Source organism: Vespa mandarinia, chromosome 1 (genome assembly GCF_050613455.1).
Source record: "Vespa mandarinia isolate Hongniang chromosome 1, ASM5061345v1, whole genome shotgun sequence".
NCBI lineage: Eukaryota > Metazoa > Arthropoda > Insecta > Hymenoptera > Vespidae > Vespa > Vespa mandarinia.
This window is the reverse complement of record NC_140810.1, coordinates 17,723,561-17,749,617: the sequence shown is the minus strand read 5'-3', so window position 1 is coordinate 17,749,617 and position 26,057 is coordinate 17,723,561. Positions and strand designations below refer to the sequence as shown.

General features: G+C 33.5%; 1 protein-coding gene across 11 annotated transcripts in view; it reads right to left on the bottom strand.

Annotated features, from left to right (window-relative positions):
• Positions 1 to 26,057, bottom strand: part of cno (adherens junction formation factor afadin) — a 47,709-nt gene that overhangs the window by 1,539 nt on the left and 20,113 nt on the right. For 6 of the 11 annotated variants that reach the window (XM_035871323.2, XM_035871316.2, XM_085662311.1 and 3 more), the window contains 24 exons: positions 22,422 to 22,533; positions 20,075 to 20,267; positions 19,696 to 19,977; positions 19,013 to 19,296; positions 18,228 to 18,327; positions 12,205 to 12,301; positions 11,819 to 12,113; positions 10,982 to 11,100; positions 10,136 to 10,405; positions 9,546 to 9,825; positions 8,652 to 9,308; positions 8,278 to 8,526; positions 8,057 to 8,197; positions 7,910 to 7,975; positions 7,741 to 7,814; positions 7,540 to 7,658; positions 7,132 to 7,305; positions 3,483 to 3,581; positions 2,847 to 2,985; positions 2,524 to 2,760; positions 1,550 to 2,407; positions 1,334 to 1,463; positions 365 to 1,271; positions 14 to 276 (listed from right to left, as the gene is read on the bottom strand). In XM_035871323.2, the coding sequence (XP_035727216.2) occupies positions 14 to 276; positions 365 to 1,271; positions 1,334 to 1,463; positions 1,550 to 2,407; positions 2,524 to 2,760; positions 2,847 to 2,985; positions 3,483 to 3,581; positions 7,132 to 7,305; positions 7,540 to 7,658; positions 7,741 to 7,814; positions 7,910 to 7,975; positions 8,057 to 8,197; positions 8,278 to 8,526; positions 8,652 to 9,308; positions 9,546 to 9,825; positions 10,136 to 10,405; positions 10,982 to 11,100; positions 11,819 to 12,113; positions 12,205 to 12,301; positions 18,228 to 18,327; positions 19,013 to 19,296; positions 19,696 to 19,977; positions 20,075 to 20,267; positions 22,422 to 22,532 (6,144 nt within the window). In that variant the 5' untranslated portion in view covers position 22,533. Of the gene's footprint in view, positions 1 to 13; positions 277 to 364; positions 1,272 to 1,333; positions 1,464 to 1,549; positions 2,408 to 2,523; positions 2,761 to 2,846; positions 2,986 to 3,482; positions 3,582 to 4,572; positions 7,306 to 7,539; positions 7,659 to 7,740; positions 7,815 to 7,909; positions 7,976 to 8,056; positions 8,198 to 8,277; positions 8,527 to 8,651; positions 9,309 to 9,545; positions 9,826 to 10,135; positions 10,406 to 10,981; positions 11,101 to 11,818; positions 12,114 to 12,204; positions 12,302 to 18,227; positions 18,328 to 19,012; positions 19,297 to 19,695; positions 19,978 to 20,074; positions 20,268 to 22,421; positions 22,534 to 26,057 lie in introns of all 11 variants that reach the window. The other 5 variants (XM_085662333.1, XM_085662296.1, XM_085662321.1 and 2 more) reach the window with 4 other exon arrangements.

Sequence of the window (26,057 nt, the reverse complement as noted above, 5' to 3'; positions counted from 1 at the left end):
TAAGAGATCTTACATTAGGGTCTTCTCTAATAGTGACCATGCCCATCGAGGACGAAGTATTTAAATTTCCAGATATGACATTGCGTGGTGTTGTTTCATTGTTTGCGTTTGGATCGTGAAAAGAAACCCTCTTAATCGTCGAAGATGTTAGAGGTGTTAAGGCAATATTTGAAGAGGTCGAACTGTTCGACCTAAGTGCACTTTGTTGAGACATCACCGCGTAACTAGATCCACGTTCTGGTGGTGGAGGTGCATCGGTATTTCCATTTTGTAAAGCTAAATACAAAAAAAAATAATCAAATTTCTTGTTTAGTCAAAGCAGATAAAAATAAATCGTGTGTATGGGTGTGTACATTTTACTTACACGGCGACGTGTTAGGCCCATTGATAACTAAATTATCTAATCTTAGCATATTTGGATGCAATGCTTGTTGATTCCTATAATGTTGCATATGTTGTTGTTGTTGTTTGTATAATTGCTGAATATGTTGTTGTTGTTGTTGCTGTTGTTGTTGCTGCTGGTGTTGGTGTTGTTGTTGTTGTTGTTGATGCCTATTTTCTTCTTCTCTTTGTCTTTGATTCTCGTCGAATTCTTTCCTTCTGATTTCTTCTATTCGACGCTGTTGTGTTTCTCTTTCTTCATTATTTTGAGTTGTATATGTTTTTTGAATATTTCCAATATGAGACAAGGACGAACTATAATTTGACGAGCTAGATAACTGTACTGTATTACTTTGAGATTGATTAGTATGCTGTTGTGATTGTTGTTGTTGTGGTGGCTGTTGTTGTTGTTGCTGCTGTTGTGGTGGTGGTTGTTGTTGCTGTTGTTGTGGTGGTGGTTGTTGTTGTTGTTGTTGTAAATACATTAAACCGGAATTATCATTTTGTACTAGGCACGAATTTCCAGCAGCATTTGGAGAGAGTGGACTATTAACAGTTTGCGATGTAGGCGGTGTACCTCTTATCGATTGATTATTTACGTTTGCCCTCGACAACGTATGTTGCTGACTTGCTGTGTTCGTTCTTTCTTGAGAATTAGCTACACTCAATAAACCTTGAGGCTGTGGTATACTTTCAGTATCAATGTCATTACACTCGTCGTCGTCATCCTGTTGATTGGCAGCTTCTTCTGCTCTTTTTTGGAAATCTCGTTCCAATTGAAGAGCACGTAGCTGTTCATCTTGTTGAGGAGTTCGGTGAGGTAAAGCACTTAACTCCGCAATTTGCTGATCACGCCATTGTCTAGCTGCTTCTCTTCTTCGAGCTTGTTCCTATAATAATTGAATTGGATAACCGTGTGATACCGTTTTTTATATAAAATTTTTTAAAATACCTTTTCACGTTCTTCACGTTGCCAAGGATTACTAGCACTATATTGATATTGTCGAGGTTGTTGCATTGTCCCTGTTCCACTTGCCGGATAATAACCACCTCTTGGTGGGTCTTGCATACTTGCGGTATACCTAAACCATCGAATATTATTATATATAATTTTTAAATAAGGTTTGCTTTACATCAACTAAATAAATAACATTAAATGGTAAAATACCTCGAATCTGCTTGATTATTATACAACGGATGAGTTAATGTATTAGGTGGTGGAGGTGGTGGACTTTCCCTATACCCATCTTCAGGAAGAGCAGGTCTTGCTGGTGGTACTTCAGCGGTATTAAAAGAATTTCCTTCGACGTTATCTTGAATTATAGTAGTATTGTCATTTGAATACTGATCATTTCGTAGATCAGGTGGTCCATGAGTATAATGTGATCCATTCTGAGAAGTCATATATTGACGATTATGGTCATAATGCGATCTAGTAGAATCTTGAACCGCGAGAGATTCCTTTCCAGATTCAATAGTTGGTATATGACGAGTTGGTTCTGTCTTTCCTTTGGATGTTAGCCCATACTGACTCATACCAGCAGTCGGATGTTTGTTACATTGACCATACTGGGAATAAGCAGCATCAGGATGACCATATGTTGGTCCCATTTGTTGTCTCGTTGCTGACGTTGTTGCTAAATTAGGTGTAGAACCCAATGGTCTTGAAACGAGAGCACGGGCAGGTACAATACCAGCCGTTTGATTAGCATTTGCCGGTCTCATACTATATGTATTTGGTCTATATTGATTGATCATCGGTGCACCACCGCGTAATTCACGTCTTCTAACTTCTTCCTGCATTTCTTGAAGCTTAGCTTCCTGACGTATTATATCTCGCGAGGATTGCGATCTAGGAGGAACCACGTTTTGATGTTGCATTTGGTTACCGGAATAACTTTGTTGTTGGGTTTGAGGAATATGAGCAGATATCGGTCTATCTCTTCCCTGATTCAATTCTTGCGCAGGCGGCCGATTCAAAGAATTTTGTGATCCTCTTGAGCTTCGTTGCGTGTGTAACGTATTCCTAAAATAAACTGATATGAAGCATCGAATTTTGACGAGATTACGAGGGATTCGTCTCATTCAATGGATTAATTATTTATTCAGAAGCCAGGCCAGAAATGTTATTGGAATTTATACCTCTCCTCCATGTGTTGCTGCGATAAACTTGGCTGCTGTTGTTTCCCTGTAGAATCTTGATTTCTATAAACGCTCAAGTTTTGATAGAATCTTTCGGCTTCGTTATTTTGTAAACTATTTTGGAAAGATCCATGAGGTTGATTTGGATTTAAGTTTGGCGAGGATTGTTGCCTGCTAACCAAACCAGTCGGAGGTAATGCCCCAATTCTCGTTGGATCGTGCAAATTATGGCTCGATCTAAAAAAAAAAAAAACCAATGACAATTTTACGTGTATACTATGCCGACAAACGTATCAGAAAGAAATTTATGATGATCATTTTACCTAGAGCGTAGGCATGAAGCTCCGTTCATAGCAGGCATCGGAGATGGTTGGACCGGTGGTGTAACACTATTACTCGATGATGCTCTACTATAACCCGGATTGAAGATTTCATGTTGTTGTTTCCCTTCGGCCCCCATATCTATATCACATTCTTTCGAATTAATCTCAGAATAAAAATGTATCAACAAGTGAAAAGTTGGATTCGTATTAGATTACAACCCGTTCGAATCTTTTCATGTTCGTTTAAATTAATACAAATGATTGATAACACTTGTCTCTATGTTGTCCGATGCTTTTTTAACATGTAAATGTGATAAGCGCAATATGAAATAGTGTAGAGAGATAAAAGCCAAATGTTATGACTCAGAGCGATTATGCAAATGACACACACACTTTCCTGAATTGGTTCTATCACAAAAGAACAAAAAGCACTGATAGTTTAGACCGAGTAAAAGGGATTTCCAAACAAGTAAAGATAATCGATAGGATCGTTCCAAACATCACGCTTTTCGATTAAATTTTAAATAATCGAACGTTGAATTACACAATCGTTTTTTCTTTTAATATAATTTCGAATAATTTTTAAAAGAAATTTTATGCCAAACTTTTTGTAGAACCATATCAGGTATTACTTACTGTGCAAAGCTGGGACGGACTTGCTGCTATGAATTTGTTGGGGAATCGTTTCACGTCCAAGTCTAGATGAAAGATCACGTTCGCTCATGCGGCGAGGCCCTGCGATAGCACAAGATGCACAAACAAAACATTATTACGAATTAACACAATAGCATAGCACATTTTGCTCGTGGCACACATGATATAATAATATAAATTTACATGCATCTATATTATACATGCGACTATAAAACATATTTTTGTTTTTATTTAATTGTATCATTATGTTTATACTTATTGTTACATATCATACTGTACCATTTGATAAATATTATTATTTATATAATGAAATAAGTATGACATGCTTCATATCACAAAACATGTTCACATATACATGTGAGTATATACATGTGAGTATATACATATATATATATACATATATACATATACATATATACATATACATATACATATATACGTACATGTATGTATTTATGTATGAGCATGACTCGTTAGTAAATGGAAAATGGTTTTTAGATAAAAGCACTTTGTATAAACGATTTGATTCAGAAGAGCACGTTCCATAGCATAACAACAGACTCAAACGATGATAATTATAGAACTAATCCTAAATAGTGAGAACAAGAGATTCTAATTTCTTTGATTTTCATGCAAGTGCCTTTAGAATGTACGACGCATGTTGCATTATGCAATATACATGACAGAATGCAGATGCATTATGAAAAGCGAACGCATTTTATTGTTGCTGGACGACGAATAATATTAATCAAAATAAATTCATAATCATAAAACCTAAAATAATTAAATATTAATAAAAATATATAAATATATAAAAAAAAGAAAACAAAAAAAAAGAAAGATGGAAGAAACAGAATAAGTTATACGAATTTGGTGTATTATTTGCAATCGATCACAGAGATTAAAAAAAGGAAAGAAAAAATTAATCATTAAAAGCAATTTGTCGGTCTTCAACGTAAAACCACGGGGAACAGGGGGAGGGGGAAGGGGGGAGAGACAGAAAGGTGCAATAATTGTATCGAAACGGAAGACAACATAAATCCTATGAACGATGTAATTTGTGCCTGCTTACGCGAAGCGGAACCGATTTCCAACGATGGAAATACGTGAATATCTCGTTTCTCCTTTCTGGATCTAGACGTTGATTTAGATTGCGAGATGTCCGGGTCACTTTTAGATTTTTCGACGATATTAAAGGAATTATGGCCGATCGAACGTGACGATTTAGATTTTGTTTTGCACGTACGGCCAAGATAGAAATTACCTTCAATGTCTATCGTCGTTGTATCGCCGATTACACGAAAATCATCTTTTGATATTTTTTTTTTAAAAGACGAGCTTCCGCTCATAGAACAACAACTACGACACATAAGTTTCCTCGACGTTTGTCTATCGTCATCTTGAGATGTAATATTTTTTTTATGAATCTCTTGATGACTCTTCGACAATCGATGCCCATTTAATAACGGCGTTTGACATTTTTTATCATTTATATCACTTTTCTCACTTTGCAAATTTTCCCAACTGAATGATAACTTTGACGATCGTGAAAGAGATGAATTAGAATTTAGGCCATCATTCGGGCTTGCTAAAGATCTCTTTTTTTTTTCTTCTTCCTTCTTTCCAATCGACAAGGTACCATGAACCGTAAAATTACCGTCATTATCGTGATGATGTTTTATTAAACGTAGATAGAGCATAGCGGTAGCTTTCTTCGAGATATCTGGCGCTGAAACCACTCTGTTAGAACGTGCTGGGAAAACGAAATATTTTCTAAGAGCAGGAGTCAAATTAATTCCATCGTGTTTCATTCCGTCGGAAGATGATAACTCTTTGAGAGAACAACATCTTGCTAGCTTGCAAACATTATGTTTTTTACGTTTCGTTTCTGATTTCTGAGACAAATTGTTATTTAGAGATTCTGCGTTAGACGAGGACGACGTTAACGACGAATTTCGAGATTTTTTCGATGTTACCAACAATTCTGATTCAGTAACGCTAATTATTGATTTATTATTCAACGATTTACTGGATCCCTTTGAATTCTCTAAGGAATCGGCAATTTGATTTTCTTGGGGTAAACACAAAGGTGCATTGGCATTGTCAAGATTAGAAAATTCTTTGATTTGTTCTATTATATGTCGTTGCTCTTCCAATGACAATTTTTTTTTTTTACTTTTAATCGTCACGTTTTTATCATCATTATTTGTATCTTCCGTAATCAAGTTGGTGTTATGCATATAAACGTTATATTGTCTTTCAGGCGACATCTGCGTACTCTTGTCCTCGTAACACAAGTCGGACTCAGATTTGAACATTTTACAATTCGCCGATTCCCGTATTTCGGTCGTTGAATTTCTCGGTGACGTAATATCTGGCTCAGACGCGAATTGTCTGGAACGTGTCAATTTCATAGAACTCATTTTGATCAATCCGTCGTCACCTAACGCTGAAAAATGTTTAGCCAAGGTAGCTACTCTTCCACAACCTAAACGTACCTCGTCGGGCGATTTCCAAAATTTTCCTGTACTAGACGTGTCACTGGAAACCGCGTCGTCGTTCATTCCGCTCAAATCAAGAATTAATTCGGGAGTTATTATTTCATCGTCTTTCGAAATTAATTCGGAGGTACTTAATTCCTGTTCATCGTTTTGATCGGTGGTATCCGTAAAAACATTGGAATAATTTTCCTCGTCGTTATCGCTGTTACTTTCAATTTCGTTAGACGATAATTTTTTCGACGATAAACTGAGTTTCGGAGAATCATCGGCATGGCTCGTTTGACTCTCCGTACTTTTTCTCGAGTTTAAGGAACATTGACAAACCGTGCATTGTTTTTTCGATATGATGCCAGATATTTCTACACGTGCTCCCAATTCATGGGTATGAGTACCTTTACATCCGGCAGAGAAAGAAAATAAATCGTTAAAAGACTTTTGATTATCTGGCTCGTCTTGCCGAGCATCACTAGACAAAACGCTATGTTCCTCCTCTTCTTCTTCCTCCTCCTCCTCCTCCTCCTCCTCTCTATTCTTACATTCATCGTTATCTTCAGATTCTTCGTAAGCATCCGGATAATTGTCATCAGTCTGATCGATATAAGGAATAGAGTCGAAACATTTCTCACCGAACGGAATTGACGACGTACAAACCTTAGGAATCGTATCGATTCTTTTCACATAATTATCCCCGTGTAAAGGACAAATCCAATGATCCTTAATCGTATGATCTTCTTTATTATCAATTTCTTTAAAAGTTAACCCGGACATACTCTCATCTCGATGTTCACACGTTGCTGGTAGAATAGTATCAGGGAACTCGAAACTATTTTTTATTTCGTGAGGACACTGTCTTGGAATACTACAAGGTATAGATAATTGTATTCCTTCCGATTCTTGAATAATAGGAATCGTTGATAAAGTATGCCAATTTCCCGGTGGCATTCGTTCTTCGTTAAACCTGTCGGCGACATCTCTAACCGGATAAACAGATGTCAATCGCGTCTTGACGAAATTATTACGCCATTGATCCGGATTCTGCGTTAATGGATAAGAGGGCGAAGGACTGAGAGAGCGACGCTCATATTCGTTAAGATACAAGTTCGTTTTGGGAAGTTGTGAAGCTGTCGCACCTGGTAATGTGGATTGTTCTACGTCCCAGCCAACATAGTGTTCTTGAGAAGTAGCACCCTGCAATGGTACGGACAAGAGATTGCCCATCGAGTGTGACGTAGATGGTGGCACGGACACTTCCGGAGGTCTAGCGGGATTTTTTATGTGTTCTGACTTTGGCCTGGCCTTATGTGCTGCTCCAAACAATAGGTTAGTTAAGCGTTAGTCAAGCTTTTGAGAAGAACATAAGCAAAGCGATTGTTGATTTTTTTTACATTGTAGGGTAGATATTTTATATATATATATATATATAAAGGATTTTTAATCATTTATTTTTACATTATTAGATCATAGATATCGTACGACGTAGTTGTTTGGACGCACCGTAACCTTCGAATTAATCAATAGATTATTAAATAAATACGTACCCCTTGTCATTATAGGAGACGGTTGAGATAATAAAGTAGCAAGTCCATGATATATCGCGCCTTGTTTAGCAACTTCTAGCGTCACCGTTGGTCCCGTACGAACTAGATACTCAGCAGCTCTGATATATAATAAAATAAAGGATAAAGTAAAATTAAAGAAATAATATTGATGTTAGAAATTAAATATGATTTTTAACTAACTTTTCTTGCGTTATTCCTACTAAACTCTGTCCGTCTACTTTAAGTAATTGATCACCAGCAGCTAGTCTTCCGTCCTAAAAACATGATGTAAAAAAAAAAAAAAACATTAGAGATCCGATATGACTTTTTTAAAGGCTTAAAGAAGTAGATCGATAAATTAAATATTTACCGCGTCTGCTGCACCACCGGCAACAACACTTTTGATATAAATGCCTAATCTATCTTGACCAGCACCCTGTGTAATAATACATTTTCATAATTGAAATATATTGGGCAATTTTAATAAGCCTTATTAATCGTATAAATTTATCAATACCTTAGCAGCAACAATACTCAAACCCATACCATTGGTCGACTTATGTAATTTTATGATATGTATTTCTGGTTGACCTTGATTCTGTCCAACGTGCCCAGTATAGCCACCTGATCTATTACTCATTGCACTTGGACTACGAAGCTATGAATAAAAATCTTCTTTATATGATTATGCGACATACACGGATAACAAGATGATAATAAATAAATGAGGATGCATACGTTCGTATGATGATCTATCATATATATAGTCCAGTAACCACTACTAGTAGGTTGAGGTGCCATTCGACAGAAACCTTCTTGCTGCAAGGGTGATAGAAATTCAACCAATCCCGGTGGTACACCTCTTATTACCTCACAACTGTAACCATCCTCTGGCAATAGCAATGCCAACGCCAAAGTTGATTCTTCTTCCAAACGTATTTCACGTCCGTCGGCGCGTGCAAGAGTGTCAGCGACACTTTCAGCTACCTATTTATATATATATATATATATATAAACGTGTTCATCAAGATGCTTTATGGCATTCAACGTAAAAAAAAAAGCATCTCATTTGTCTGAAATAAATATTTAATTGAAAAAAAAAAAGAACATACCCTGACGACGTTTTCAATGAGCTCAGCGGGAAGTCGTGGTTCATCGGCAGCCGGTTGATATTTTTGCAACAAAGCTCTTACTTGTAAAGAATTCAATTTGAAACAAGTAGAACTTAATGTGGCTAATTCCTCGGCGTTATATTTCGGTGCTTGGAGAAGATGCGTAGCTTGCATGATCGTTGCCAAATGACATTGACTGGCTAATTCGAGACCTTGCCTCTCAGCCCAGGTTTCTAGAGCATTAAGTCTAGCTTTTAATCTTCGACCAAACCAACGGACACAGAGATTCCCATTAGATACTAGAGCATTGAAAGCGATTGCGTTGATCGCATGAAAAAGATGACTGAATAATTGGATGGTCAGTGCTGCGTTAACTCTACAACGTCTTAATAGAGCCATCGTATTCGAGAATATTTGTAAAACACCGGCTTCCTTAGCCGGCTCATCAGCGTCCGCCATGAATTGCGACATTGCTGGTGTCAATTCCAGAGAAACGCAATGCACCAGAGATGCGAATGCGGCGTGAACGGCATCGGCTAGGATATCCTGAGCTCTCGTTGAAAATGCTCCAACGTGACGGTCGCTTTTTAACATGTGCAATAATTCCGAACCATTTGCAAGCCAAAATGCCAACGAAGACGCATCCATATATCTTTCCTATATATGAAACAAATAAATACAAATTAGTAATTAGTTAGTTAGTTATATTCAAAAGGATCTTAATAAATTTTAATAAATATTAATTATATATATATATAATTAATATATATATATATTTTAATAATATATACTTTAATTGTAGAAAACAAGTATATGCTTTGTATTATTTTTTTTTAATATAACAATTGCATTTAAAAGAAAAAAAGATAAAAAAAAAATAGGAATATGTTTTACCTGAATTACTCCTTGTATCATCAAGGCAATATTCGCAAGCATCACGGTCAAACGGTGTGCTCTTTCGGTAGGTTGTAATTCTGGTCTGTAATGAGTGCTAGCACGATATCTGGCAGCCAAATAAAGGGTATAAGTCGGTGCAAGTTTGAACTGTGGAGCTGAGGGATCTACGTCGGTGATAACAGCACGTAGAAACGCTTCCTCCGTATCTTCTAAGAATTCCAATACTGCTGGTAGGATGGGGTCCGTCCCTCGTGGTTGATTATCGTATTGGGGATGCCTATTTGATACATTAAATGTAATTTCGTTTATACAATTGATCATTACAAAAAAAAAAAAAAATATGTATGTGTATATATATATATATATACATAAATATATAAAGGAAAAAAGTATTCATGTATTAGCTAAAAATTTCTAAGCAATAGCAGGCAAAACGTACAGATTTCAGTGTAATCAATTCAGTGAATTCTATTCTTTTTTGTCCCCTTTTAAATAGATTTAAATGAGAATCAGAACGTTAAGAACGACAGAGCTAATAAAAATCTCTTAACGGGTCGATCAATCTAAACATTCGCCGTCCAGGTTACCTGTTGCCATCTCTACTACTCGTTAAGCTCGCCGTTTCCACATTGCCGTCCAGGTCGAAAGTCGTTTCATAATTGTGAGTCACCTCGGGTGCGTGAGTACCGTGCGTGGGACTACGCGATGTGCTAGCTGCCGTAGATTTAGTGGGACTCGGTGGATTCGAAGTTTGACCAGGACTTTGAGCGTGTCCACCACCACCACCGTTTGGTGATCCAGAACCTGATCTGTACTTGTCCGAATTTGCTTCTTGGCTGGTAGCATCTGGCGATCGTCTACGATAGGACAAGCAGCCACGGCGCGTGCGAAAGACAAAAAATACAAAGCGAAACTAAAAAAAAAATGAACTAAGCACGAAGAACATAAATAAACTTAACAACAACTTATATACGTGATATGCGTGAACTAAGCGATCTATATAACTAAAGAAAACAATCTAAAGCAAACGATGCTTATAGTGAGAGACTCGGAGCTATAATCTAACTATCTATATCTAATACAGTGGTTCTCAAAGGTAATTTTATTAATCTTTAAAATTAATTTTTATCTTTTAATCAAGATTATTTTTTATATACACGACAACGAGATCGTCAGACACTTTTTTCTTCGTATGTATTAATTTTATTTCTCTCTCTCTCTCTCTCTCTTTCTCTCTCTATCTCTATCTCTCTCTCTCTCTTTCTCTCTCTCTTTATCTATCTATACGTTATAAAAATTCAAATTGAAATATATATTAGATAGAACTTAGAGTTCGTAAATCATACTTTGAGAAGCACCGATCTATTAATCTATCGGTATATTAATATAAGTGTATGCAAGAAGAAGACTCGTTAATCTATCGCTCGACTCACCGGTCGTATGCGTACTCAATCTGTCTGTTGGAGTCATGACGTTGCCTGATACGGTCGTCGGGCGCGGGGTCGATGAATCTGAAGGTATGCATTCTTCCAAACTTGATGATAGCTCCATTCTAAACACAGATTATATAAGATATATAGAAATACAGATATATAAGATATATATAGAAACGTTTTCTATGTATGATGCCACATGTATCTCTTAGTCATTTGATTTTTTGTAGTTAGACAATCTTTCTTGAAATTATAAGAAACGAATATAAATCTTTTCTTTTCTTTTTTTTTTTTTCTTTTGTATCTCTAACATAAAGTTCTTCATACAGGTAGACATCTATTCTTAGAAAATATTTATTTATTATTTCTTTTCCTTTGTTTCTTTTCTTTTTTCTTTTTTTTCTTTCTTTTTCTTTTTTTTTTTTTTTTTTATATAGTGGCCTTGAGAGAAACAACAATTTAACTAGTTCTTGATACTTTACATCTTCTTTTCTTTTCCTTTCCTTACTTTTTTCTTTCTGTTTGTTCGTTTTTCTTTTTTCTTTTTCTTCCTTTTTATTTCAAGAGTTCTTATCGATTAACTCAAAAGAACTTATTTTGATAATTTCCAACAGACTCTACCATTCATGGTTATATTTTTTGTAGACACATTCTATGACCATCTAAGTAAATATAAGATTAAGTGAGGACTTAAAAAAAAAAAAAAAAAAAAAAAAAAAAAAAAAAAAAAAAGGAGGAAAAAAATCTCTCTTTCATTTAGTTAACATTCCTGCAGCGAGATGACCTAGCTTACGATTAATGATTCCATCGAGACTAAACAGTAAAACAAAGACATACTTGGAGTATGGTAGTCTGATGTATTCGTTGATTGTTCACGAAAGTATGAGCGTCCCTTGAGCATGGCGTCAGAGTGACGATATTTTCCGTAAACGCTATAACACAGTGCCTTGGCATAACGGTAGGTCCACTGAGAGTTAAAGTTTGAGATTGCACGCCTTGTGGACCGAAGGGTCGTTCCGATCCAACTTCCGTCACGTTTGGTTGCAAACGATACCTGACACCCGCTCCGTTAGGAATATCGGTACCATCTGGATTAAGTTCCAATAAGAATGGTAGTCTCTCATCTTCATATCTAATAATTAAAGGGATAAATTATATTACAAAACAAATTTTCTAATATAATAATAATTTATCAACAAATTAAATCAATCTATTTCAAATACCTATGATCTAATTCGTTCCATTTTCCGGAAGGTTTCTTTTTACGTTTGCGAGGCACATAATCTGCCGGTCTCCTCCTCACGTGAAACATGATTGATCCTGAAATCGAGAAAAAAGAAAAAAAAAAAAAAGAAAAAATATATAAAAAAAATATAAATGACAATAATCGAAATGTTTATATATCATTATTTTTCTGATATATACAAATTTAATTTTTTTTTTCTTGTTTTTTTTTTTTGTCTTTTATATAATAACGTCCAAAGAGATATTTTATATGCAAAATTTATAATATTTTGTATTGATATAATTCGTACTATAAATTTCTATTAATTCATTATTAATATTATATATACAGTATATTACTTATATAAAATATATTCCTATTAAACAAGATACTACTAGTGGTATTACATTTATTAATATTTATAATACTAATATGCATTATTAATAGCAGATAAAATATACAGTATTATAATATAAATATTACAAATATTAATATAAATTAGATTATATTATTTAACGATATATACGAAAAAAATTGATGTTTTATGTGCGAACTAAGATTTCTTTCTTTTAATTTTGTAACGAATACGAAAGAGAGAAAAAGAAAACAAAGAAAAAAGAAACAAAAAGAAACAATTTTCAAAGTTATACACTGTTCATAAAGAGTTAACGTAAACAGACAGAAGAAAAGCGTTCTCCGTTCAATGAACATCGTTCAGTTGCTATACTTGACCGAAGTAAAGGCGTATATCTCATCTCGTTCTACCAAAGAGGGGGAAATCGTTCACATATATTTAGTCTTTTATCTCGGAATCCTTCTCTCGTGCACGCGAGAGCTTTAGACCGCCGGTAAAAATAAAAAATAAAAAAAAAAAAAAAAAGAAATAAAATAAAAAGAACCAAAAAAAAAAATGAAAAAAAAAAAAAAAAAATAAAAAAAATAAAAGAAAACAAAAAGAAATAAAAAGAAATATAAAGAAGAAGAAAAAGAAGAAGAAGCAGAAGGAGAAGAGTTAACTGACTATCAGAGTTGTCTCCACGCATCAAGGGAAAACGGTGGAGGAGACAGACCGTTTATAGCATAGTCATCGCGCGCAATACTTCTCTTTCTTTCTTTCTTTTATTTCTTTCTTTCTCTCTCTCTCTCTCTCCTTCATAATATATATTTTTCTTTTCCTTTTCTTTCATTTTTCATTCTCTTTCTTCTTCTACATTTTCTTTATTATTACATATGTATATTATATAAACATGCTGACGATCACGAAGAAACGCCCAAAAAGAGATCTCATAGACTGCGCAAATTTCTCAACACAATTGTCTATTGTCTTAAACGATGGAAAAAAAATAAAAAGGATTGGAGAGAGAGAGAGAGAGAGAGAGAGAGAGAGAGAGAGAGAGAGGGAGAGAGAGAGAGAGAAAAGCCGTATACAATGGGACATCGGTTATCCGAATTAATTAAAGAGGAGGACGGCCGAGGGAAAGTAAGGGCAATGACGCGAAGATAAAGATGGTAGGATACAGGCCACCGTAACGTTCATGTTAAATTGCAAGAAATAAAAAAAAGAATGAAAGATCAACGACAAAAAAAGTAAAAAGAAAAAAAAAAGAAAACAACCAGAAAAAAAAGTGGAAAGAGAAACAAAATGTCAGACGTCCGGGACTTTTTAAAATAAATCTTCAAGGTTGAATTGATTTTTTTTTAATTGATCGTAGCTCAATGTTCGTAGTAGTAGTAGTAGTAGTAGTAGTAGTAGTAGTAGTTTAATAACTTACGTCTTATTCCCCAATCCATCATGTTGATTCTTGTTTTGTCGTTACGACGCAAGGATCGCGTGCGCGCGCGCGTCCGCGCGTTATTTCGTTTAATTAGAAAATACAATCAAATATCATATAAATGATGATAATGAATTAATATTAAAAATTAAATAAACGTGGTCCCACGTTGAAAGGCAAAATGTAGACTAATCATTGGTGTTACTTATTCGTTGGAATATCTGATGAATATTTGGTCCCTTATTCTCTTCTCTTCTCGCGAGTTACCATCGTCGTCATTTCCTCTCTCCTCGATTCATACTAAACGCCGGACGTTGACGACGAGTATGTGTATTACACCACCAGTCTGACAGAGAGAGAGAGAGAGAGAGAGAGAGAGAGAGAGAGAGAGAGAGAAAGAGAGAGCGAGCGAGCGCGATTGAGTAAATGAGAGAGAAATAGAGAGCCAGAGAAAAAGAGAGAGAAAGAGAGAGAAAGAGAGAGAGAGAGAGAGAGGGAGAGAAACTGAGAATAAGCGAGACAGAGATAGAAACAGACAGATAAACGAGTTAGACGGATAGATGCGGTTAAAAGCTGCTGCTCGAGCATGCTCGAGGACTCATTATCACGAAACGACGATGATCTTGATCGCTCGATCGTTGATCCTTCTTCCTTCTGACAATGAGAATCCGTCGTATTATCCAGCACTTTCCTTTCTCTTCATCCCTCATCGTCATCATCATTATTATTATTATTATTTTGCCGCCGACAGATGATGCGGACGTAGATTGATGAAGAAAAAAAAAAAAAAAGAAGAAAAGAAAAAAGAAATAAAGAAAATGTTTCTAACTATTTCTTCTTTAAAGGATTTCAAAGTGCATTAAAGGCAAGACCTTCTTTTCTCATCGTGGTCGTTGTTGTTGGCATCTAAGACGAGCGATCGATACGCGTTTGCTTTAACTACATCGGCCGACGTGCGTATCTATGACCAGAAACGAACCAACGATCGTTTTCGACGACCTTCCTTGGAAATTTTCTCTATCGATGACCTATATATATATATATATATATATATGTATGTAAGTATATGATCATATATATATATAAAGGCACATACACACACATACATATATATGTATATACGTATATACGATCTATGATTTTTCACTGTCGTTCAACGTGCTTATGTAATTCATTAATAATGTCTGTACAATATCAAAAATGAAGATAATTATCTCGTATTATTATTTATCATCATCATTATGATATCTATCCTCTTGTAAATCTAATCTCTCTACTTTTTCTTTCGTTCTTAGTTTCTCTTCTTCTTCTACTTTTTTATTTTTTCTACCTTTAATTATTGATAACTTCAATATTGTTCACTGACAAGTAGATAAACAAAAATCCCACGATGCTACTATAAAAGGTAAAAATCCTTGTAGAATATATACCTTCTTATCGATATTTCGATCTCTTCCATTGAAAATCAGGATGATGACGCTCAAGGAAATCGAGTCGACGTTTATACTCGAAGGAAATTGCGTGAGGGAGTAACTTTTTTTATCTCTCTTTCTCTCTCTCTCTCTCTCTCTCTCTCTTTCTTTTTCTCTCTCCTTCACTCTTTCTTTCTCACTCTCTTGTGAACTCACTCGCACTTCCTTCCTCCTTTGCCTTAACCGCGCTCGTTCGCTAACATGTATAAAAGCGCGTAGGACTCAGCAGAGAAACGCGATTATGTATGTGTATGCGTATGTGCGCGTGAGTGTGTGTGTGTGTGAGAGAGAGACGGATATATACAAAAAGGGAACGCAAGCCTTGCAAGGAGGCCACACGGTGTACGCACGACCTTTGACCTTTGCCAAAGGGGAACAACAGTGCAATGGATTTGTCGTCACCGTAAAAAAAAAAAAAAATGTAAAAAAGAAAAAAGAAAAGATAAAAGGAAACTAAAACATCTAAGAAAGGAGAAGAACGATGCGAGTAATTAAATTCATAGGAATCATTTAACAACAACAACAACAACAACAATAATAACAACAACAACAATGTTTATGACAACGACAACGTTAACAACAACAATGACGACGATGACGACGACGACGATGACAACGACGACGAGGACGACGACAACGATAACGATAATGATGACCAGGCGAGGGAGGAAAGGTTGCGCTACTGGCGTCGTCGAGAAGAAGGAAACGCGACGCGCCGACGCGTTTCGAGGAGCGAAAGTCAACTAACGCGAGGCACGACCCGAGCCAGAGCTACGGATCTAACCCCATCTCCCCACCATACCTCCCACTGTCCCGCCGTATCGTTCCCAACACACTCACATTTATACGTATCTGTATGTAGAATATATATATATATAGTACAATACAAATCTATATATACTTATTAAACGTGCATATGTGTGTGAATATATATATATACATATATACATATATACACACACATACACACATTACAAATTACTAATATACAAATCACATGTTAATATATATGTGATTGTATTCATCAAAATATATTATATATATATATATATATATATATATATATATATATATATATGATAAGAATACGTGTATAACAATGTATAATACACGTTATAGATATTTCGTTCATACATTTATATCATACATAATACATACAAATAAATAAATAGAAATATAAGTATATATACATATATGTATTGCATCGAAGCAATGTACACTTCTTCTCCTTCGTCTTTTTCTTTTTACTTTAGACGCAAGCCATCCAATCCTACCGGCGCCTCCTTCGATCACAGTCCCTCACCCCTTTCCTCGTTATGCTTCCTTGCTCATGGACTCGTTCTCTGTTTTTCTCTCTTTCTCACTCCTCCTCCCTCTCTCCCTTCTTCCTCTCTTTTTCTTTCTTACTCTTCTCTATCTTTTTCAAGCCCTTTCGTCCTTTGCCAAGTGCGCGAACGTTTCTTCGTCCCAAGCCACGAAGAAGATAGAAGTGGTAGTGGTAGTACTAGCGGTGATTTTTATATATACACACACACACACACACATATATATATATATATGTGTGTGTGTGTGTAAATATATACGTTGTACATACTGTGCATTCACCCTCGAGCAAGCGACACGAGATCCGACCTATCCCCGCTCTCTGACTTTTGACCTTCGTTCTCTCTCTCTCTCTCTCTCTCTCTCGCTCTTTTTATTTTTCATTTTGTATTACCTCGAGACCGGCTGATTGGATTTTGTTATTACCCCAGAGAGAGAGCTATCCTCTTTCTCTCTCTCTCTCTCTCTCTTTCTCTCTCTCTCTCTTTCTCTCTCTCTCTCTCTCTCTCTCTTTCAATTTCGATACTCTCCACTTTTTCAGATTTCAAACGTTGATACGATTTTAAAGAGAGAATAAGAGAAAAGTCTCGAACTAAAGTTTTACGAGCGTCTGGATCGCTGGAAATAGATTTTCGCAGGCGTCTTGAAGAACGAGTAAAGGATAAGGGAATCTTAATACCGCTGTTGCTGCTACTGCTAACTGCTGCTGCTGCTGCTATTGCTACTGCTACTGCTACTGTAGTTGTTGCTAACTACTACTACTACTATTATTTCCCATCCGCGTTGCTCGTGCGAATAAATGAAAATTCTTCCTGTTACTTCCCGTTTAAAAATACGGTAACGATGCATGCAGCACTTAGAAACAAGGATGATATACACGTTTCTTTTTACCTTGTTTTTTTCTCCTTTTTCTTCTTTCTCTCTCTCTCTCTCTTTTTTTTTTTTTTTTAATTTACATCGCGCACATTTTTATCTATCGCGTAGATTTTTCAACTTTAAAAAAAATTCAAATTCGAATAACAAGTATATAAAATTAATCAATAAATATTCGAGATCGATAATTATAATGCATTTACAAATATATAGTGCATACGTCATAATTATATTAATTAATTAATATCGCTTGATTAATTTTATTCTACGATAAACGAGGATTTTATCCGTAGATAAACATTTTCAAATTATAATATTCTTCGTAATTTAATAACTACGCAGTTTAGTTGCTCACTCGGAAAATATTATTTTTCATAGAACTAAACGACGAACAATCTGATTAGACATACTTTCTTCTTTTCTCTCTCTCTCTCTTTTTTTTTTTTAATATCGCTACTGTACACTTTCCTTAATTATAAATAAATTGAAAATATGATAACGCGTTTAAATGGATTGCCCTGAATAAAGTCAATTCTCTTATTCACGCGTTATGATCTATGTTATATATTTGATGAACTTACCGCGCGTGGAAGGGTGATTCATGAGAATAGCCAACGGGCATTCGTCGTCGTCCAGTATATACTCTTGATGAGTACCACCGCTTGTATTGTCGTTGTTCACCTACATTAGAACAGAAAATCAGATAATCCAATTAGTTTGTCGTCGAAAGCTTGTCGCATATGTACGCTTCAGAGCGTACAACAGATACGATGAAATTAATTCTCTAGAACTAACGTTCGATTTTCATTATTCGTGTCAACTTCGTACATACCAAACACGCGACCTATAATACTCAGTAAAATATAATATAATTAACGTAATTCCATTTTAATTGGAATACGTGAATTATCATAAAATTCGTCAATTATATAAATTATAACGTGATAGAATTGATAATTTTCGATCGATCGATTTTTAACATATAACATAAGATAAAATATATTACACGTTTCTTCAAAAAATTCTATTGTAATTTATCATTTCTTATAAGGATAAAGACATTTATGGATGTGTCATTCTTTCAGATGATAAAACGAATTACTAGACTTGTCGTAGTACGAAAAAAATATTCAAATACCGTAGAGCTTCATCAATCACAGTGACGTCTCTGTTAGGATCTTCAATAATAAAGAATAATTATTCAAGTAGATGGATTATCTATGTGAATCGATTTAAAGTATTATCGATATTACGCGTAAAATGTAAAATCAATAATTTTCTAAAAAGGAAAAAAAAAAGAAGAAGAAGAAAAAAAAAAGAAATAAAAGACCTCTTATCTTCTATATAATAACTAATAAAACCATACCTGTACCAGACAATATTGCTGAGGGTCAACTTTATCTAAACCATATTTAGATAACATCTCTCTTACAACCTGGGCCGCAGAATCTCGAACGCTTAATAGTAATGTTTTATAAGGTACATCTTTGCAAAGTGCCTCTCCGTATATCTTCAAAGTACCGCCGGTATCTGGTCCACCATCTTTGCTACGAAATTGTTGCAATTTTCTTTCGAGTTTTTGTTGCCTACGACGTCTCATTACGGCTTCCGGATTAGATATACTCCTTGTGAAACTCGTCTCGGGAAGTTCTAAACAATAACGTAAAATGAATACGATTATTTTTTTTTCTTTTCTCACTTTTTTCTTTTTTCTGTTTTTTTTTATTTTTTTTTTTTATTTTTTTTTTCTTCACTTCTTTTATTTTATTAAAGTCAATACGAAAATGTTCGAATGGTAAAGTTGAGAGAGAGTTACAATAACAGAACAATGATCCAACAGAGAATATAAAATTATCTCTTTTATCGGTGCAGCAGAACATGCAACGGGAGCGTTATCAGCGCTCCAATCCGTTTAGGATGGAACATCACTATCGGGGTAAAACAGAACGTCGACATCGTAGTTGACTGTAGACCGATACAATTGACAAGTTATCAAGATTTGTTATTTAACTATTTTTTCTTTTTTTAATCATTTAACGGATTTCTAACCGGTATAAAGTTTTTCGGCGACGCCATTTTGATCGACCGGCACTGTATTCTCATCCTGTTCCAAACTCTTCAAACGTCCAAGCTTCTCTTGTTTCCTCATTTGTTTCTTCTCTCGCTTACTCAGCTTTCTACGAAAGCTAGAACCTTCTGAGGAGAAACCAACACCTTGTGCATTCGTCTTATCGTCAATCCTTCTCAACAAGAAACGTCCCTCTCGATCGTCGACATGCCAATTTAATTGTACCAACAATGGCTTCTCCTCCAATTCCAATTTTCGTTCGTCTGTAAATTAATCGTTTAAGATAAAAAAAAAAAAAAAAAAAAAAAAAAAAGATAAGAAAAGAATAGAAAAAAAAAGTATCTCAAAAGTAAAACTCACCTCCATTTTCATGAATTTCGTAAAGAGCGTATTCCGGTACCGACAACATTCTCATATCTGGACGGAATTTTTCTATGAGAGTTTCGATCACGGCACGACTGGTTGCATCCGATGCAACTCTGATGCATTTCGTAGCAACCTTTTGACCACTGTCTTGAAAGTAGAATCTCATTACACCGTGGAACTCCAAGTCCTGAAAAATATCAAAAGATTTTCTTATATAATTTATATAATCGTAAATTATATGAATTGTATAATAAATGTTGATGATGTCTCGAGGAAACTCGAGACGCATCTTATCATTTTATATGTACACAGATAAATATACGTATCGTGTTGTAATATGACATCATCGTATGAATTCTTGATAATAGTCCAAACTAAATGTCGTGTCTAAAGTCAGCGAATATATTAATTATATATATATATATATATATATATATATATATATATATATTAATTATATATATTCGTCTTAATTTAATCGGCGACAATTAAACAAAAATATATTATCTCACAAAAATTTGCACGATACAAATTTAAAATACTTTTGATATTTTTATAACATTTTCCAATTGTGTGTTTGCGCGTGTGTGTGTGTGTTGTGTATGTGTGCGCGCGCAGGCGTGATATATATATATATAAAAAGGAAAAAATTAATATACAAATTTAATGATTAATAGAAATCAAATGTACAGAATGATCTGGTACTATTAATTATTATCTATCATTTTTATCTAATCGAAATGATATTTGTCCTTGATTAATATTTAAACGTATTATAAATATATAATATAATTGAGGATTGAACGTTCTCGTTAAGTTTATTACGTCGTAAAAATATCTACAATATAAATAGACATGTGTACACTTATACGAGTTGTTTCTGACATTTGATAAGGTTTCATCTGTTACTATACATTGGGTAGGCGTCACTGAGGCTATTATATGTAAAAGTCGTATAATCGAGAATGATTAGAAATCAAATAGGAATTAAGAACGATTATTAAAAGACGAATGAGAATCACTGACAATGGGCCGATCAAATCGAACGAAAACGATTACAATTATTTTCTTAAATCGTAATAGATAAATCTCCTTATCTCGAACTATGATAAGCCCAAAGGGGGTTGTAAGTGTAAAGATCTCACGTAAGTTTTAAACTCCTAAGGAATTCACGTTTATCACGTGTCACGATCGATCTTGCAATTAAATGGTGGAACGAGAGAAAGCTTGGAATTAAAGCTCGCGTGAGGTTTCCTCGTAAAACAACAACTTGGTCGCATTGTTATCGCTAGGTCGTTAAATCTACCAAAATAGCAATTACATATATTACTTTCTTTTTTTTTTTTTTTTTTTTTTTACATGTGTATATGTGCATTTGCTTTTGTAAGTATTTTATCCAATCCAATTGAGATTACGATTAAACTTAATGGCAATGTTAAAAAAAAAAAAAAGAAGAAGAAGAAGAAGAAAGAAAAAGGAAGAGATAAAATTTTATAATAATTTTCAACATAATTTATAATGGCGATAAAGAGTTATTTATTTATGATTTATCATTTAAGATTTATCAAATCTAATTGTGATTAATATTAGATTGGGATAGTTAATGTTTCCTTTAAATATAAATTTATAATAATTTTCATTTTTAGATCATTTATAATCGAAAATTAGATTTCTTTTAGATGAGTATACTCTGTCAATTAATAATCTGATATTGGAGTTATGATCTAATAGGAACGTGTTTTTTACCCTCTCTCTATTGCTTACCCCCCCCCCTCCCCCACCGAATAATAAAAATTTATATTAATTTATAACAATGTCAATTAGATTTGTTTTTACGAGCTTGATCTCAGCAACGTGTTCAATTGTGATTAACATTTAGACCTCAGTCCAATTATTTAAGAAGAGAAATAAAAAAAATGTGAGTAAAAGAAAAAAAAAAAAAATAAAAAAAAAAAGAAAAAAAAATTAACCGACTTGTATATACGCATTTAAGTTTACAGTAGCCGAAAATAGAAGTCGAGAGTTCTCTTTTGAGAAAGTTAATGCCGCGTGACTCGATTTCCGTTAAGAGGTACTTAAGCCAAAGACATTTCTCTTCGAGGATATCGTAAAAGGATCTACGATTTTATGCGGATGGGTGTGAACAAGTTCTCGATCGATATTATTCACGATGAAAGGAATTAACCATAAGCTAAAGTCTCATAAAATTGTCCAACGATAATTATATCATACATAGGATGCGTTTGAACGTTTGGAAAATATTTTTCTTTTCCCATTTTTTTCTCTTTTCTTCTTATTTTTTTTTCTTTTTTTTTTTTTTTTATTTTGTTGAAAATCTTACCTCGTTGGGTTCGGATAGTTCGAAAAGATCCAAACGATTTGCGTTCCATTGTTGTATGACCCCACGAAGGGCTTCCCTTTCGGCCCTTTTGTTCGCAATTTCCGTGGCCATTCTATATAGACAAAAAAGAAAACAATACAAAAATTATACAAATGTATAATCATTTATATATACATATATATATATTATTATATAATAAAATATTTATATTGACAATATAGATATTTATTGGGTCTCACAATTCAGTGAGAAACTTTCAAATAAAAGACATTAACAACGTTCATCGTAAGAAAGATTTATATATTATATTATAATATAATATAAAAATATTCTATAGAAGTTAGTTGGAAAATATATATATATATACACATACATACATATATATGTATCAAGTAAAAATCTTATATTAGAGATAATGTAAAAAACTTTCAGATAAAGAGACATTAACAACTTTCATTGTGAATAAGATTTCTAATATATTTATACATTTATACAATAATGATATAATTTATATTAAAAATATTATACAGATTATACCATAAATATATACATATATATATATATATTAAGTAAAAGTCTGGCACTTGAATGATGGATTTTCAAATAGAGGACATTAACTACATTCGTCGTGAGAAAGATTTCTAATAAATCATAAAGACGTAGGAAGCGTGTAGGAATGTTTTCGAAGAGGCAAATAACGTATTCAAAGTACGCGCTTATAGTAAGAGCGTGCGTTGGTTGGTCGTTTGGTATACGCGAGTACTCGCGTAACACGATGGCATACGATCGTCGGATGAATGTTTGTTCATAGTTGAAGAGGAAAGAACTCGAGAAGCTCAGGTATTTATGTCCCCCCAATGTATCCTGGCATTTCCTGCAGATTTTTACCTGACGCAGGTGCGTGCAACACGATCGACGAACCGTGATCGATACAACGCATAGAGGGGATGTTGGTCAGGTTCATTAAAAATTCATTCTTTGAAAAAGATCGTGAGAACACATTTCTTCCGTATTCCAAATTTATATTTAAAATTTTTTATATTAAAATGTTCTCGTAATGATCGTTTAAAAAAATAAATAAACGATGTTTTAAACTTTTTATTAAGTTACTAAATTTTACCGATACCAATGTCCATTATATTTCAATGTTTCAAATGGTATATTTAATGTTTAGCAAGTTTACCAAGATCGTAATGACATAATTTTCCAATTAAATTTCAAAATCAATGGGATATCTATCATTTGTAATAAGTCTCGAACATTAGTAATATCTAAAGTATTATTAAAATTAAGGTAGCTTCAATTTTAAAACATTAATCAAAATTAAGTCATTACAAATTTTGATATAATCGATGTATAGAAAACAAAATTTCTTTCTTATTAAACTTATAGATCATAGGATCTATCAATATGTTAATAATATATAAGGAATATTTTTGAAAACCTGTATGAAAAAATAATAAAAAAAATTAATATTAAAATTCAATAGACTATAATGTTTCTTTTCTTTTCTTTTCTTTTACTGCTATACGATCTATAATATAATCTGCCTCGTTATCAAGAATTATCATCACCGTTCTCTAATAATATCTACGCTAATCGGAATTTTACCAATGTCCATTAGTTTCGTAATTTACGAAACTTCTTCAAAAATCATCGTCGATTATTCTTTTCTTCTACTCTTTCTTTTTTTTTTTTTTAATTTTCACATGTTTATTATCGCATTAAATAAATTTCAAAAATATAACATCATCAATTTTAATATGAAAAAAAAAAAAAAAAAAAAAAAAAAAAAGAAAAACAAAACAATTTTGTTTAAAGATACATAAAACGATAACCATAACAATAACAATAACAATAACAACAACAACAACAATAATAATAATAATAAAAATAATAATAATAATAATAATAATAATAATAATGGAGGTTTGATTCGCGCCATTTTTCCGATTAGCCGAGCGTGAAAACCGCATGTTATAAAGTTAAGGGAAAAGAAAAAAGAAAAAAGAAAAAAAAAAAAGAAAAGAAGAAGAAAAACGAAGAAGAAGAAAAAAATAAAGATCACTTGAAATGAGTTAGAGGGACATAAAAATTGAACGGAGCTCCTTTTCTTCAGGTTATTTTCTCTTCGAAGAAAGTCTAACAATAAGGAGGAGGGCACGATGAACGTTTCGCTCGACAAAGCTGACCGTTTTGCCGCGTAAGCGATGCGGCAAGTGTCGTTCGCAGGTACCGCTAACAGTGAAGTGCATGGTAATGCACGTTTCAAATGCGGAAACAGAATTTTCCTTGACTACACAATTGCTATCATTTTTATTTCTGCAACATTAAAAATAATATAAGAAGAAGACTAAGAAGAAGAAGGAAAAAAAAAATTAGATTAGATAGAAGAAGAGGAAAAAAAGAAAGAAATTTATACAAGGCATATAAATTATATATAATAAATAATTTATTTCAAAAAATTATATCACGAAACGAACCATGCTTATATATATATATATATATATATATATATATATATATATATATATATATATATTATATGTCGTATATCATAAATTATATAAAATTAATAGACATATGCAAAATGTGTCATATACAATGTACAAAAAAAAAAAAAAAAAAAAAAAAAGAAAAAAAAAAGACGAAGATATGTTTCAGATTATATATATATATATATATATACAATTTATACGACAACTAGCGTAATATATATTCCATTAAATAATGTATAAATTTCGAAATATTATAACATAAAGGAAAATATGTATTATGTTATATTCTATATCACATAATCTATTAATGATTTATGACTCGACATAATATTAAAACAAATGATTAGCATAAAAGTTAACAGAAACACAAGATACACTTATGTATTTATGTATAATATATACATATATGTATATATAATAATAATAATATATATATATGTATACGTATGTGTAGTAAACGTGCTATCACAGATACACATGTACGAACTATCAGCTGATCGAATAACGTGTCTTTCAGCCAGAGCCGATGAGTAACGCAAAAAAAGGGTGAGTTTCGGGTCGGTGTGTATCTTTCGCTACGAGTCAGCTGTTGAAAAATAAAAAGAAGAGGAGGAAGAAGAAGAAGAAGAAGAAGAAGAAGAAGAGGAAGGAGAGTATGGACTTCTCGTTAAAATAAAATACAAAGTAAATGAATAAGATTCTTCCTTGTTCTTTTTAATCGTCTTACTTGTCTGTCATACTGTCGGAATTAGAGCGAGCAAGTCATACTTATACACTTACAATAACTATCTATCTATACGTATAGATATATACATATATATATATATATATATATATATATATATATATATGTATTGCACACCCACGTTGATGAATGCTTTGGTGAAACTCGGATATATACCGAGTAGTGCGAATATCCGGCGAACGATGGCTTTCTAAATTTGAGAAACAGGAAGGAGACAATGTTGCTTGTTTGCTTGCCTGTTTGGTTTGCTTATTCGGCCTCCTTTTAAATTCAAGACAGAAGAGACTATCAATTTTTCTAAATATATACATCTTATTTCAAATTTAATTTCATTATTTTTTTGAAATTCAAGACTCAAGAGACTATCGATTTTTTTATATATACACATCTTAT